Source organism: Monodelphis domestica, chromosome 1 (genome assembly GCF_027887165.1).
Source record: "Monodelphis domestica isolate mMonDom1 chromosome 1, mMonDom1.pri, whole genome shotgun sequence".
NCBI classification, from domain to species: Eukaryota; Metazoa; Chordata; class Mammalia; order Didelphimorphia; family Didelphidae; genus Monodelphis; species Monodelphis domestica.
This window is the reverse complement of record NC_077227.1, coordinates 206,454,836-206,472,379: the sequence shown is the minus strand read 5'-3', so window position 1 is coordinate 206,472,379 and position 17,544 is coordinate 206,454,836. Positions and strand designations below refer to the sequence as shown.

At 34.6% G+C, this 17,544-nt stretch overlaps 1 protein-coding gene across 1 annotated transcript in view; it reads left to right on the top strand.

The window, feature by feature from the left end:
- The window catches only part of UBR1 (ubiquitin protein ligase E3 component n-recognin 1), a 178,880-nt gene that overhangs the window by 34,335 nt on the left and 127,001 nt on the right, over positions 1–17,544 (top strand). Inside the window, exons 2-3 of the mRNA XM_056810343.1 lie at positions 5,297–5,553; positions 7,630–7,708. Coding sequence (XP_056666321.1) covers positions 5,297–5,553; positions 7,630–7,708 — 336 coding nt within the window. The remainder of the gene's footprint in view (positions 1–5,296; positions 5,554–7,629; positions 7,709–17,544) is intronic.

Sequence of the window (17,544 nt, the reverse complement as noted above, 5' to 3'; positions counted from 1 at the left end):
ACTGAATTTATCCCTCAGTCTACAGAAAGTACGTAATGACAGGAAGTCAGTGGGTTCCTGGGAAATACAATTTTTAGGGTAACAGATTTCCAATTACATGCTGCATTTTCAGACATTGCAAATGTATATTTATTTGCTTAATTGCACTTTTGGGGGAGAGGGCCAGCAACAGTCATCAAATAGTAGTAGCAATGTAAAACTATAAATCCATAAAATTTTAAAATGAATAATGAACTCATAAATCAGTCTTGGAAATAAGTGGTCACCTATCCACCATAAGCAAGTGAGAATAATTACAAATTGACTATAGCGATAGATAGGTGAAGTGTCTTTTCATCTTGGGGTACTCATCTCTGGCACTGTCAAGATAATAAATGAGTGGAATATTGAAGTATTCCTTACATTCTTAGTTGAGATTTGCATAGCTTAATATAGCTTCAGAAAAGTCGTTGATACCTAGCTCTGCTACCAATAATATATTTTTTAAAATTTGTTTCATTGCAACCAAATTGGATTGTTTGATATTACAACTAAACTATTTTACATTAAAAAGTATAAGATCACTCAGTCTTACAGTTGTCCTCTTTTCAGATGTATGCAGATACTTCATATTAATTGTTTGAATGTAATTGTTTTCATTTTTTTCCATTAAACTGTGAGCTTCTTGAGAACAGAGACTGTCTTTTGCCTTTCTTTGGCAACATTTAGCACAGTGCATGGCATATAAGTATATATAAGTGCTTGGTATATAAATAGGCAATTAATAAATGTTTTTTGACGACAAAAATCTTGATCCCAGGGTTAGGAAAGCACAAGCCTTGAGACATCTGTTATTTAGGGATTTGTGGCACTTGTATAACCTGAATTAAAAAATCATAAACAGGATATGAAGAAAGAATAAGAGAAGTAATGTGGTATATGGATATAACAATCAACAAACCTCAGTTTATCTCACTTCAGACTGTGCATAACAAGTTAGTTGGCTTCTTCTCTTAGTTTCCTCATTTGTAAACTGAGGATAATACTGGTACCACCTACTTCATAAACCATAAAATAATATGTTATTTGACTTTTTGTCCTGAAAAAATAATGGCAAAAATGAGAAGTTAGTAAAGCTTAGATTTATATAGTTGGAAGAATATTTATCTAATTTAAACTTCATTTAAGCAGGAATATTCTATATGTGGGGTTTTCCTTAATGGACTTCCCTGACCAGCAGGGTCCCACAAGGGAAGGGGCTCACCTTTGTGATGGGACCCGAGGAGAGGTAGGAACCGAGAACCAGGGTGGAAATGAAAGACAGGGACAAGTCAGTGGTTGGATAGGGCAGGCAATCCCTATGATACTCCCTTGATAGGAAAATATGAGTACAAAGGAACACTAGGCAGAGGAGGAGATTAAGGTAGGAAATGCATGCCGAGATGGTTACAGCCTCGGGGAAGGAGAAGGTCAAGAAGAGAGAGAGATAGTCATTGAGGAGCCCAGTGGAGCTCCATGTAAGGAGAAAGGCCAAGAGGCAAGAGGAAGTTCATGGGATTGCCTCTGGATTTTATTCCTGTCCTGCTTGGGCGGTACTCCCAAGCATGTAGTAACCACATCACAAAATATAGACACTTAAGATTGGGTGGCAAGGTAGAGGGAACACCTTTGGGCGTGTAGATTGCAAACCTTGGTGCTTTCCAGGGGAATTGAGTCCGAGCATGTTAATGAGTTTGTCTTAGCCAAGGGCCGCATGGCCAGTTCAAGGTTACATTCACAAGCCTCCTTGGTATAACCTTATGCTTGGAGACACAGTCGCCATACAGTCATTTATATTTCATAGATGTGAATATGCTTGGGATGCTACACTATACAATATCCCTGATAAGTGGTCATGAAACAGCTTTCTTTTGAAGATTACTATTACCTGAAGCAGCCCATTCCACTTTGGACAACAGATTGGAAATTTTCCTTATTTGTAAAGATCGGAAATCTGTCTCCTTAACAACTTTTACTCCTGTGTATAACCAACACTAAAAAAAACAAGAGGTTCTTCACTAATCAGCACTGCCCCATCCATATATGGATCCATTGGTCACAGTAACTAGAGAAATTTTGAATGCTGTGGATAAGTTCACTTACCTTGGCACTATACCTTCCAGGGATGACCACACAGATAATAAGATTGATGCACACAGAGCTAACTCAGTATTTGGGAGGCTATGAAAGGAAGTGTGGGAAAATATTAGACTGCTTACCAAACTGAAGGTCTATAGCCATTGTGCTGACTTCACTGTTGTATGCCTATGAAACCTGGATAGTCTATCATCACCCTGCTAGAAAACTGAACCACTTCCATTTAAATTATCTTAGAAATATAATGAAGATTACCTGGAAAGATAAGTTACTGTGTTCTTTCCTCAAACTTCACTGCCAAGCAGACAATACAACTCTCAACCACAGAGTACAGTGCTAATGGACTGGTCACATAGCCCAAATGCTCACTGTATTCTTACCTGAAGCACTGTGTTACAGAGAACTTACACAAGCAAGTACTTGCATAGTAGTCAGAAGACGTGGTACAAAGACACACTCAATGTCTCTCTGAAGAACTTTAGTATTGATTGTGAGACATGGGAGATGCTGGCACAGGACTACATCAAAGAAGGCGCTATAATTTATGAGCAAAGCAGAATCACAGTAGCACAAAGGAGATGTGAACTGTGTAAATCAAGGCATCTTCCTAAATGTTCTAACAGATTACTTTGCTCAGTGAATGGTAACTGAGCCTTTTTGAATTCATATTGGACTAATTGGACTGAACACATATCTTGACCTCACCATCATGGTGTTATTGATCTTCTTTGAAAACAAAGGACAAATGACAACTGACTGGGGACAAACAAAACAAGTCTCCTACACAAAAGCCCTTCAAATATTATAGGTGGCTTCCTTGACCTCATTAAACCGTCTCTTCTCCTGCATTAATGTCTCATTTCCTTCAAGTGAATTTCACATGAAAAGGCTTAGTTTCCTGCTATCTTGTTCACTGTATGTTTTTTCAGTGTTCTTCCTAAAATAGGATGCACCAACTGAATATAGTACTACAAATGTGAAACAATCATGAAAAATGTATGGAGATTATCAGTTTTGCTTGTTCTAAATATTGTGTTTCTCTTAATGTGCATCTCTTAAGAATACATTAGCAGAGCACAGCTAAGTGGCTCAGTGCATTGAGAGCCAGGACTAAAGATGTAGATCCTAGATTCAAATCTGTCCTCAGACATTTCCTAGTTTTGTGACCATAGACAAGTTACTTAACTGCCATTTCCTAGCCTCTTGGAATGCATACTGTTGATTCTAAGAGGAAAAGTAGGGGTTTAGAAAAACAATTTTTAAAAATCACATTAGCCTTTTTTTGTGCAGTTGTGTCACTCTTTTGGCATATTTCATACATAAATATCTTTTTAAATGAAGGTATTCCCCCCCCCCCCATGAATTGTTGTTTAGCCATATCTCCCTCATCCTATTGTTGAGTAGTTTTAACTCAAAAATATGAAGTAATGAAAATTTAAGTGAGCAGAACCAAGAGAAAATAGCAATATTATAAAGATGATCAGCTGTTGACTTAGTTATTTTAAACAATACAATGATCTAAGACAATTACAGAGGATTTATGATGAAAAATACTACTCTTCACCTTCAGAAAAAGAACTTGAGTCTGAATGCAGATGAAAGCATACTTCTATATTTTTCTTGTTTTGGGGGGGGATCTGTTTTCCTTTGTAACATGGCTAATATGGAAATGTTTTTTCATTATTTCACATGTATAATTTATATTGAATTGCCTTTTCAAGAAGGAGTTGGGGAGGAAGGGATTGAATTTGCTACTCAAAATTAAAAAAAAAACAACTAGTGTTAAAATAGGTTTTTGCATGTAATTGACAAAAAAAAATTAAAAAAAGAAAGGCCCCTTTCCCCTAAAGGAAAAAAAACCCAACAAACTGGCAGTTTTTCCCCAGAAGTTAACTGCATAACTAACAAATAAGACAGATTTTGCTTTCAGAAAGTATGGAAAGTAGTCTTTTAAAAAAAAAAAGTTTTTATTGATATTTTTTGTTTTTACAGAATTTTATAGAATTGCTGACCTAAATTGTAAAACAAAAAATATTTTTTAAAACACCTCCCCAAGGAAAAAATCATTGCAACTTATCAATACATTGAAAAAGTCCAAAAACATGGGCAATGTACAATACCTATGGACTTCCCAACTCCATGAAGAAGTGGGTTGGGAGTATCCTGTTGTATCTCTTCAAATGGCGAGTAATTTGGTAATGAACTGCAGAGAATATACTATATTTGTGCTTTTGTCAATGCTAGCATGCAAGTTGTTTCCCAACTAGAAGGGAAAGTGAATAGGTAGAAAGAACAGCATGCTGCTCTCCAGATTGTTAAAGGAGAAGGACATCTTAAAAAAATGAAGTCTTTCAATGAAATAAGAAAAAAATCTAAAAGAGCAGAGAATGTCAGGCAGAAGAATGTAACAGAAGGAAAAAGGAGACAGAATTGGGTACTGGAAAGAGAAATTAATTTGTAGTCAGAGGATCTAGATTCAAAGCCATCTCTGATACTTACTATTGATATGACCTCAGCAGTCTCTTCAGGCCTCAGTTTTCACATCTGTAAAATGAAAGGGGTTGATATTCTAGTCCAGCAAAGATGGTCCTCTTTCTCCAGGGGGTGGGGAGAATAAACTAGAATGGTTGACCATTTGTACTTATCCATGAGTACATCTTCATACACAAAAGGAATTCTGTTAACTCTTATGTATATCTTTACTTAGCTTACTTACTCATGATTGTTGTATTCAAATTATAATTGGGGTCTGCTGATCTAGATTAATGCATTTGAATAGGCTAATGCCTGAGCAGGCCTGGGATCCCCTTTCTCTACCTTTGTCCAGATCTCAACGAAATTTCCTTTTTTCTACAACCTTTCTGCCACCTTAAGATCATAGGATTTAGAGCAGAAGGAGATCGTTTAGTCCAGGTGAGGTATCATCTTTTCTAGGCTGATGAGTGAGAGGTATAACCTCAGAGTTGTTTTAATTTTTATTTCTCAGTGGTTTGGAGTATTCTTTCAAGATTTTTCATTAAATATTTTTCTTTGATGTTAGAGAAGGTCAAGACAGAGGAGGAGGTACCTTAATCCTTTTTCTGAATAAGTAGAATTATGTTTGATTTCATTTTGTTTGCAGATCCTTAGGAAGTATTGTGTTTCAAGATATAAATTATTTTACTCTCATTTATTTTTCCAGTGGTGGCATCAGCAAGTTGATTTTCATTCTGCTTTCTTATACTATTTGGCACAAACTGTACCAGACATTTACTTTGATGAAATAGAACCAGAACTGGAAAAACAGGAGGAAGCTGCTCAGATGATGATATTAACTCCACTGGAATGGTACCTATTTAAAGAAGATCCAGTTCTTTCTTTAGAGAAATTGAAACAAAGTGGAGCATTTCAACTTTGTGGGAAGGTTTTCAAAAGTGGGGAGACGACATACTCTTGTAGGTAAGAACTGGAAATGTATTGGTTTAGTGTATTTGTAATCTGAATTCTTCTTGTTATCTAGTAGTGAACTTTTTTTAGGTTGCCACTGTTGAAAGATTCTTTTTAACTCAAAAGGCTCTTTATAAAACATTGCAATTTTATTTAATGTTTGTTCTTTTCAGCACTTATTTAATGATCTCTGACTGCCCCATACTGTATATTTGGTAGATTCTCACTAATAGTAATTTTAACATCACATTTTCTTTCTTTGTTGTTTTAAGGTCTAAGAAGTGGCTTTTGCCTTTGCCAAAAAGAGAATAGGGAAGTAGAAGAAACTTTGCTTGCTTTTAGCTGTATAATAAGGGTAGAGTAGTGGGCAGGGCGGAAGGAAAGAAGATGTAGAGAACAGGAAATGGAAGCAGCTTTACTGCCAGAGTTCTTTATGACAATTGTTCACCTAAAGCCCAGTCTGTTATAGTCTTTTTCTTAATTATACCTGTTTGAAACTTGACTCATTTGGTTTAGAACTTGAGATCTGGGTTTTTTATATTCTGTCTAAAAACTAGCATAGAATTGTGAATATTTTATGTATCTGTTAAGTATAGTCAATTCTTTTCTATCTTATTAGAGAAATCATCAGAGGAAACAAAATATTCATTGTGTGATTTGTACCATACCAGTTCAAAAAAGAAAAAAGTTTAGAGCAATTTTTAATATGGCCTTCTAGATTTCAAAAGATTTTTTGTTTACTACTAAATTTTTAAAATCTATTTATAAATTTTTTAGGAAGTTCACATCCTTCCCTAAATAATATTTTGAAAAAGGTGGTTAGCAAATAAGCCCTTCTATACATTTTTTTCCTATTGAAAATATTAATGTGATTTATTTTAAAGATTATTATTTTGAATAAATTGGACTGAGATTTAGCTTTTCTTTTTTACAAACCTCAACTTGAAATATGTAACCTCTTTATAAGTGAAGATTATAGGATATTGGAACAGCAGGTAATTTTCTAAGTTGGGCAGGAATATTCTGACATTTCATATTAGGGCAGGGCAGAAATTAGCCACCCAAATCATATCATATAGGGTAAACTATTAAGTAATCACAGATTTTCTTTTCTTTTTCTTTTTTAAATATAATGAAATAAAAACTAATTGCAAATGGAGATTTTATGCTTATTATGTTTATTCTGGTCCAGCTACCCTTATTCAAAATATTTTTGGAATTTTAAAAATATTTTTTCCTTTATTTTATTCCAGTAATAAATTTACACATAAGTTTTCCAAGGTTACATGATTCATGTTGTCTCCCTCCCATCTTCTCTCCCACCTCCTAGAGTTGACAAGCAATTCCACTGGATTATACTTATATTATCTCTCAAAACCTATTTCCATATTATTCATTTTTGTATTAACATTCATTTTTGGTACCAATTTATGACACAAGAATGTAAATTTCATTACTTTATATTCATATCCTTAATCATCCTTTTTCCTTCCTCCTCTAAATAATAATATTCAGTTTGATCACCCCTATTAATTCACCAAACTTAGCTCTAAATAACTTTTGTATAGTTATAAAACTTAAATATACCCTAAAAGTATGAGAATTTGCCAACAATGGGGATATTCTGATCTTGCTTTCCCTACTCCTGCCCTGCTCCCTGTCCCCAATGGTATAGCTGAAAACTCTTTGGATTTTGAGGGCCCAGGATCTAGTCCTGGATGCACTATTTGCTATGTAATCTTGGACAGATATAACATAATATGGGGTATGACCTTACTTACCTTAGTTTCTCTGTCTGTAAAAAAAAAGATAAAAATACAGAATCTACTTCACAGGGTTGTTGGAAGAAATTTGTAAACTTGCCCTATAAATATAAACCATTATTTATTGAAGATGATGGCATTCATTTCTTTATATAAGTATAGTATAGTATATATGTGTGTGTGTGTGTGCATATATATACACACACACACACACATATATATATATTTAATTCAATCTGTTATTTTAACCTTACCTATGTAGGTCTTTTCTTGAAATGATATGGATCTGAAACTTATAATAACTAACTTGAAATCTCTTCTTTAGGGATTGTGCAATTGATCCAACATGTGTCCTCTGCATGAACTGTTTCCAGAACAGTGCTCACAAAAATCATCGCTATAAGGTTTGGTTGAATTTTTAAATTTGTTTGCTTCTCTGTTTTTTTTTTTTAACCTAACCTTCTATCTTAGAATCAATACTAAGTATTGATTCCAAGGCAAAAGAGTAGTAAGGGCTAGGCAATAGGGTTTAAGTGGCTTTCTCAAGTTCACAAAGCTAGAAAGTATCTGAAGCCAGATTTGAGCCCAGGACTTCACATCTCCAGACCTGGCTCTATATTTACTGAGTCGCCTACCTCCCCTGTTTCTCTTGATTTTGAGTATTTTGAGATATGGTTATTTAATTTTTTGTTATTGATGATTATTAATATTTTTCCTTTTAATAACAATATTAAGATGATTTGAAAAGATTATATACATTGACTTAAAATTTTAGAGCTGAAAGGGATCTTAGACATTGACTTGAAGAGATAGAATTTTTCTTTTGGGATTTTCATTTCTGAACAAGTTAGTTAAGAAATCTACTTTGATCTTCCTGAGTCTCTAAGGGTTGAGCAGCTTTTTAACATATAGTTCAAGTGAACAGTACTCTGGACATAAAGGGCAATAAGGTAATAAGATAATCACAGAAAAAATGGTGAAACTATTTGATCAACAAAAGTTTGTTTGCATTTGAGGCCCTCCGGTTGACTTTTATTAGTTGTGCATAGAAAGACTCACAGCTAATGGAATAAAGCATTCTTCTGCATAGCATATTTTATTTAACTTTCTAATTTCCTTTAAACAACAAGATTATAAATAGATGTATTTACAGATATTTACACATGTAATATTTTTCTACAGCCAATACAGGAGTCCTGGAGTTAGGTTCAGAATACCTGACTTTTGGCTCTGACACATATTACCTGTATAGCTTTGGTCAAGTCGCTGAACCTCTGGGGCTTAAAGTCCTTGCTGGTAAAATGAGGAACAGATTACTTCTTTTTTTTTTAAGTTTTTAAAACATTTTATTTGGTCATTTTCATACATTGTTCATTGGAAACAGATAATTTTCTTTTCCTCCCCCCCACACCCCCGCCACCCCTTCCCTAGCCGACGGGCCATTCGTCTGGGTATCACATGTGTCCTTGCTCTGAACCCATTTCCTTGTTGTTTGTATTTGCATTAGGGTGCTCATTTAGCGTCTCTCCTCCATCATGTCCCCTCAACCTCTGTAGTCAAGCAGTTGCTTTTCCTCGGTGTTTTTACTCCCTCAGTTTGTCCTCTGCTTGAGGATAGTTTTGTGTTTTTTTTTTTTTCTCGTAGATCGCTGCAGGTTGTTCAGGGACATTGTAAAGCCATTACTGGTGAACTCCATTACATTCTCTTGTACTACAATGTGTCAGTCTCTGTGTACAATGTTCTCCTGGTTCCGCTCCTTTCACTCTGCATCACTTCCTGGAGGTTGTTCCAGTCTTCATGGAATTCCTCCACTTTATTATTCCTTTTAGCACAATAGTATTCCATCACCAACATATACCACAATTTGTTCAGCCATTCTCCAATTGAAGGGCATCCCCTCATTTTCCAATTTTTGACCACCACAAAGAGCGCAGCTATGAATATTCTTGTACAAGTCTTTTTCCTTATTATCTCTTCTGGGTATAAACCCAGCAGTGCTATGGCTGGATCAAAGGGCAGACAGTCTTTTATCGCCCTTTGGGCATAGTTGCAAATTGCCCTCCAGAATGGTTGGATCAATTCACAACTCCACCAGCAATGCATTAATGTCCCTACTTTGCCACATCCCCTCCAGCATTCATTACTTTCCTTTGCTGTCATGTTGAACAATCTGCTAGGTGTGAGGTGATACCTCAGAGTTGTTTTGATTTGCATCTCTTTGATTATAAGAGATCTAGAACACTTTTTCATGTGCTTATTAATAGTCTTGATTTCTTTAACTGAAAATTGCCTATTCATGTCCCTTGCCCATTTATCAATTGGAGAATGGCTTGATTTTTTGTACAACTGGTTTAGTTCTTTATAGATTTGAGTAATTAGACCTTTTGTCAGAGGTTTTTGTTATGAAGATTGTTTCCCAATTTGTTGCTTTCCTTCTAATTTTAGTTACGTTGGTTTTGTTTGTACAAAAACTTTTTAATTTGATGTAGTCAAAATTATTTATTTAGCATTTTGTGACTCTTTCTAAGTCTTGCTTGGTTTTAAAATCTTTCCCTTCCCAAAGGTCTGACATGTCTATTATTCTGTGTTCACCTAATTTACTTATAGTTTCCTTCTTTATATTCAAGTCATTCACCCATTCTGAGTTTATCTTGGTGTAGGGTGTGAGGTTTGAACCAAACCTAATCTCTCCCACACTGTCTTCCAATTTTCCCAGCAATTTTTATCAAATACTGGATTTTTGTCCCAAAAGCTGGGGTCTTTGGGTTTGTCAAAGACTGTCTTACTGAGGTCATTTACCCCAAGATTATTCCACTGATCCTCCTTTCTATCTCTTAGCCAGTACCAAATTGTTTTGATGACCGCTGCTTTGTAATATAGTTTGAGATCTGGGACTGCAAGGCCACCTTCCTTTGTATTTTTTTTTCCACAATTCTCTGGATATCCTTGATCCTTTATTCTTCCAAATGAACTTTGTTATGGTTTTCTCAAATTCAGTAAAATAGTTTTTTGGTAGTTCAATGGGTATGGCACTAAATAGATATATAAGTTTGGGTAGCATTGTCATTTTTATTATGTTAGCTCGTCCCACCCATGAGCAATTAATGTTTTTCCAATTGTTTAGATCTAGTTTTAATTGTGTGGAGAGTGTTTTGTAGTTGTGTTCATATAGTTCCTGTGTTTGTCTCGGCAGATAGATTCCTAAGTATTTTATATTGTCTCAGGTAACTTTAAATGGATTTCTCTTTCTAATTCTTGCTGCTGAACTGGGTTGGAGATATATAGAAATGCTGATGACTTATGTGGGTTTATTTTGTATCCTGCAACTTTGCTAAAGTTGTTGATTATTTCGATTAGCTTTTTGGTTGATTCCCTAGAATTCTTTAAGTAAATCATCATATCATCTGCAAAGAGTGACAGCTTGGTCTCCTCATTGCCAATTTTAATACCTTCAATTTCTTTTTCTTCTCTAATTGCTACTGCTAGTGTTTCTAGTACAATATTAAATAATAAAGGTGATAATGGGCATCCTTGTTTGACTCCTGATCTTATTGGGAAGGCTTTGAGTTTTTCCCCATTACAGATGATGTTTGGGAACAGATTACTTATAAGGTTCCTTTTAACTCTTAAGTTGATTATGAAGAATGCCCACAATAGCTTATTCATTTTTCTGTCTCTTCTGTCACTCACTCCTTGTGTGACTTTAGGCAGATCATGTACCACTATGGGCTTTAGTTTCCTCATCTGTAAAATGAGGGGGTTGGACTTATTGACTTGTAAAATTCCTTATAGTTCTACATTTATGATCTTATATTTCCTCCTGTTTTATTTATTTACTATAGAGCTTTAATCAGGAATGAAATAGATAGGCTATATATTATTTATTTATTTTTATTTTTTGGTATTCTCCTTTCAGGAGAAAGGCATATCCATTAGAAAACAAGCTTATAAAGGGATTTTTTAAAAATGCAAAAATCCTGGGCATAATATCCTGTTGTATATATGCTTTTCACAACCTGAGTCCAACTTCTTTTTCCATCCTTACAATATATTGTTATTCTCTTCATTCACTCTCTGATCTAGATTCATGCACTAGTCTGGTCTAGAATTCTTTCTATTCCTCAGACATGACATTCTACCACTTATCTCTGTACTCTTGCACAGACTGTCCCCCATTCCTAAAGTGCATTCCTTTCTACTACCTTTTGGAATTACTAGTTTCCTTCAAAAGTTCACCTCAAGGGGAGGCTCCAAAAAACAGTATGGGGAGGCAGAGCCAAGATGGCAGAATAGAGGCATGAAAGCCCAAACTTCTCAGAAAATGTCCTACAACCAACCTTAAAGTAATGCTTCAAAACAAATACTAGAGAAGCAGAGCTGACAAGAAGATAGGGTAAGGCAATTTTCCTGCAGAAGACAAGTTGGAAAATAGACAGAAAGGTCTGTTTTACTAGAATGAGAGGGGACCGCACCCTGGCCCCACCAAGCCCTGGCACAAAGCTTCTACCTCCCCTTCTGCTTGAGGTTCTGAGTCCTAGCCCAAGCCAATAGTAAGATGTCCTATGACCCCACCTAAGCCAATAGTACACCCCTATCCTCATCCCTCAAAAGTTCCACCCCTCCTTCCCCCGTGAGGCACAAGTCTACAGTGAAACCCTAAATCCCACCACAAGGTACCCCACAGTGTGCTTGGCAATGCAAGCCAGCAGCAGACCCTAGCAGAGACTGAATCAGCTATGTGAGGCAACCTCCAGAGCTCTCAGGCAACAGACCATTATACTACCTTAGAAAAAATAAAACTTGCAGGTATTCAGAACTAGATCTGAGGGTAGCAGCAAGAAAAAACTGAAATTTAAGAGAGTGTTCTCTCTATCCTGAGTACAGTGCCCACCTTTAAGGTAAATATAAGAGTCAAAAAATAGGCTGGGAAAATGAACAAACGTTAAAAAAAAAAGCTCAACCATAGAAATTATGGAGATAAGGAAGAGTAAGGCATAAACTCAGAAGAAGTCAAAGAGATTAAAGTAATTACATGCAAAACTTTTTTTTTTTAATGGGAATTGATCTCAGACCATGGAAGAGCTCAAAAAGTATTTAAAAAGTCAAATAAAAGAGATAGGAAAAATGAGAGAAAGAAGTGAAAGCAATGTAAGAGAGGGTCAAAAGCTTCGAGAAAGAGGCACAAAAAAAATACTAGGAAAAAACGACACTTTAAAAAAAACCCATAATTGACCACATGGTAAAAGAGATAAAAATACACTGAAGAAAAAAATTTCTTGAAAAGCAGAATTAGCCAAATGGAAAAGGAATCCAATGGGGAAAAAAAAAGAATTGCTTAAAAAGTAGAGTTGTCGAAATGTAAAATGAGGTTTAAAAGCACACTGAAGAAAAAAATTCTGTAAAATTAGAATTAGGCAAGTAGAAGCTAATGATTTCATGAGACATCAAGAAACAATAAAACAAAATCAAAAGAATGAAAAGATAGAATAAAATATGAAATATCTAATTGGAAAAACAACTCATCTGGACAATAGCTCCAGGAGATATAATTTAAGAATTATTAGACTACCTGAAATTTATGATTATAAAAAGAAAAGCCTAAACATAATATTACAAGAAATTATCAAAGAAAGCTACTCTGATATTCTTGAAAAAGAGGGTAAAATAGAATTTGAAAGAATCCATTAGATCATCTCCTGAAAGTGATCCTGAAATGACAATTCCCAGAAATATTATAGCTACATTCCAGAGCCCTCAGGCCAAGAAATGAGAAAGAAACAATGTAAATATTATGGAATCCCAATCAACATTACACAGGATTTAGCAGCTTCCACATTAAAGGACTGGGTGACTTGGAATATGATATCGCAGAAGGCAAAGGAGCTAGGATTATAACAAAGAATCATCCAACCAATAAAACTGAGTATATTCTTTCATTGGAGGAAAAAAAAAAGATCCCTTAAATGGGCTTTCATCAAGAACACATGCGATACCCAGTGGAACTGCACGTCGGCTATGGGAAGAGTGGGGGGAAGGCATGGAGGAATAGAAAATGATTTTTGTAACCAAGGAATAATGTTTGAAATTGACTGAATTAAAAAAAGTAAATTAAATTAAAAAAAACTGAAAAAAAAGATCCCTTAATGATATTGAGGACTTCTAAGCATTCCTGACAAAAAACTGCTATTCAGATACAAGACATAAGAGAAGCATAAAAAAGTAAACAGGAAAGAGAATACTTAAGGAATTCAACAAAGTCAAAATGCTTACATTCCTATATTGGAAGATGACACTTATAACTCTTTAGAATTTTTTCATTATTAGAGCTATTAGAAGGATTATGTATAGATAGAGGATGTGGGAATAGATTGACTATAATGACATAATTTCCCCCAAAATTAAAGAGTGAAAAAAGATTGCACTGAGAGAAGAGGGAAGGGAGAGGTAGAATGGAGTAAATCATCTCACTCAGAAGACCTGAAAAAGCTATTACAATGGAGAAGAGGATGAGGGTGGTGACTGGTAATATTTAACCTTACTCTCATCAGAATTGGCTTTGAGAGGGAATTGCATACATACTCATGAGTATAGAAATCTATCTTACCCACTAGGGAAGAGGAGGAGGAAAAAGAAAATGGTGAGGGGTTAATAGAATGGAGGATGAATTGGGTAACAATTAGAAGCAAAACACTATGTGGAGAAACAAAGAGAAATGGAGAGCAAGATAAAGGGGGGAAAATATGATGGTGTGTGAAATATAAAGTTAGTAATCATAACTGATTGTGAATGGGGTGAACTCATCCATAAAACAGAAGCATTTAACAAAGTGGACTAAAACCCAGAATTCTACAATATGTTTGAAGCAGGGAGCTCTCCCATAGAGCAGGGAAAAGTGGCTGGAGCAGAATCTATTATGCTTCAGCAAAACTAAAAAAAGCAGGGATAGCAGTTGTGATTTCAGACAAAGCTAAAACAAAATTAGATCTAGTTAAAAGAGATAAAGAAGGAAATTAACATCTTTTTTTTTTTTAAACCCTTACCTTCTATCTTGGAATGTATTGGTTCCAAGGTAGAAGAGTGGTAAGGGCTATGCAATGGGAATTAAGTGACTTGCCCAGGGTCACACAGTTAGGAAGTGTCTGAGGCCAGATTTGAACCTACGACCTCCCATCTCTTGGCCTGGCTCTCAACTCACTGAGATACCCAGCTGCCCCCAAGGAAATTACATCTTGATAAAAGATATAGTGAAGTAATATAAATACTAAACTTATCTACCATGTGGTATAGCATCCAAATTTTAAAAGAAGAAATTAAATGAGCTGGAGGAAATAGTTAAACTATCCTATTGGGAGATTTCAACTTTCTCCTCTCAGAATTAGATAAATCTAACCAAAAAACAAACAGCGAAGAAATTAAGGAGTTTAGAAAAGTTAGATTTAAAAGATCTCTACAGAAAATTGAATGGAAATATAAAGGGATATGCCTTCTTCTCAGTGGTGTATGACACCCAAAATTGACCATCTATTAAATACAGAAAAACAAATAATAGATACTTCATTTTGGATCATAATGCAGTAAAAATTAAAATCAATAAATGTCCATGGAAAGATAAGTTAAAAATGAATTGAAAACTAATATTAAAGAATGAGTGGGTCAAAGAACAAATCATAGAAACAATAACTTCACCAAAGAGAATGAGAATAATGAGAACACATTGCAAAATTTTGGGGATGCAGCCAAAGCAGTATTTATGGGAGAATTTATATTTCTAAACTCTTACATGAATAAAATCGAGAAAAGGCAGATCAATAAATTAGGTATGGAACTAAAAAACTAGGAAAAGAAGAAATGAAAAATACCCAATTAAATGCCAGATGGAAATCCTGACAATCAAAGAAGAAAGAAAATTGACAGTAAGAAAATGATTGAAGTAATAAATGACAAAGAATTGGTTTTATGAAAAAAATGAATAAAATAGATAGACCACTGGTTAATTTGATTAAAAAAGGAAAGAAGAAAATCATATTACCAGTATCAATAATGAAAAGGGCAAAATCACCACTAGTGAAATGGAAATTAAGACAATCTTTGGGAGCTATTTTGCCCAATTGTATGCCGATAAATCTGACAATCTAAGCAAAATAGATGAATATTTACAAAAAACTTAAATTCCTCAGATTAACAGATGAGGAAATATAATACTTAAATAAGCCCATCTCAGAAAAAAGAAATTGAACTCACTAAGAAAAATCTCCAGGGCTTGATGGATTCACAGGTGAATTCTACCAAATATTTAGGGAACAATTCCAATACTGTGTAAAATTATTTGGAAAAAAATGTCAGAAGTCCTACTACCAAATTCTTTTTATAATAAAAATATAGTGCTGATACTGAAGTCAAGAAGTGCAAAAATAGAGAAAGAAAATTATGTACCAATTTCCTTAATATTGATGCAAAAATTTACTAACAAGGAGTCCAAAGCAATGTGTCTCAAACATCATTCACTGTAACAAGGTAGGATTTATTCCAGGAATGCAGTGCTGGTTCAATATTAGGAAAACAATTAGAATAGTTGACCATATTTATAACAAAGCCAACAGAAATCACATGATTATCTCAGTAGATGCAGAAAAAGCTTTTGACAAAATACAACACCCATTCCTATTAAAAACACTATAGAACATCAGAACAAATGGACCTTTCCTTAAAATATAAGTAATATCTATTTTTTTAACCCTTACATATTGATTCTAAGGCAGAAGATCAGTAAGGGGTAGGCAATGAGTTAAGTTACTTACCCATGGTCACATAGCTAGAAGATATTGGAGGTCATATTTGAATCCAGGACCTCCTGTCTGTAAGCCTGGCTTTCAATCCACTGAGCCACCTAGCTGCCCCCAGTCATATCTATCTAAAACCATCAGCAAGCATTATCTGTAATGGGGATAAATTAGAAGCCTTTCCAGTAAGATCAGGAGTGAAGCAGGGATGCCCATTATCACCACTATTATTTAATATTATACTAGAAATGCTAGCTATAGCAATAAAAGGAGAAAGAGAAATTGAAGTAATTAAAGTAAGCAATGAGGATAGTATAAACCATCACTTTTTGTAGATGATATGATGGCATACTTAAAAAATCCTAGAGACTCAATTAAAAAAACTAGTTGAAAGAACTAATGATTTTAGCAAAATTGCAGGATACAAAATAAGCCCATATAAATCATCAGCATTTCTATATATTACCAACAAAGTCCAACAGAAGGAGATAGAGAAATTCCATTTAAAATAACTCCAGAGAGTCTAAAATAACCTGATAGTCTACTTGCCAAGAGAAACACAGGAATTATGTGAACACAATTACAAAACACTTTTCATACAAAGTCAAATCTAAACAGTTGGAGAATGTAATTGTTCTTGGGTAGGCTGAGCCAATGTAATAAAAATGACAATTTTACCTAAATTAACCTACCTATTGAGTGCGATGTCAATAAAACTGCCCAAAATTATTTTATAGAGGTAGAAAAAATAATAAAATTCCTTTGGAAGAAGAAAAGGTCAAGAATATGAAAGGAACTAATGGGGGATGGGGAGGAGAATGTCAAGGAAGTTTGTCTGTCTGTACCAGATCTTAAACTGTACTCTAAAGCAATAATCATCAAAGCAATCTGGTACTGGTTAAGAAATAGAATGATGGATCAGTGGAATAGATTAGGTATACAATATACCATTGTACACGATTATAGCACTCTATGTCTGATAAACCCAAAGATCCCAGCTTATAGGACAAGAACTTACGATTTGACAAAAACTGCTGGGAAAACTGTAAAATAGTATTACAGAAATTAAGTATAGACCAGTATCTCAAATCTTATACTAAGATAAAGACAAAATTACATGATTTAAACTAAAAGGTGATACCCTATGCAATTTGGGGGAGCATAGAATAGTTTATCTGTTAGATCTATAAATGAGGAAAGACTTTATGACCAAACAATAAATATATAACATTATGAAATGTAAAATGAGGAATTTTAATTATATTAAATTATAATGCTTTTATATAAACAAAACCAATGCAACCAAGATTAGAAGGGAAACAATAAACTGGGGAAAATATTTATAGCAAGTTTCTGTGATAAATGCCTAATTTCTCAAATATATAGAGCACTAAGTCAAATTTGTAGGAATACAAGTCATTTTTCAATTGACAGATGGTCAAAGGATGTAAACAGACAGT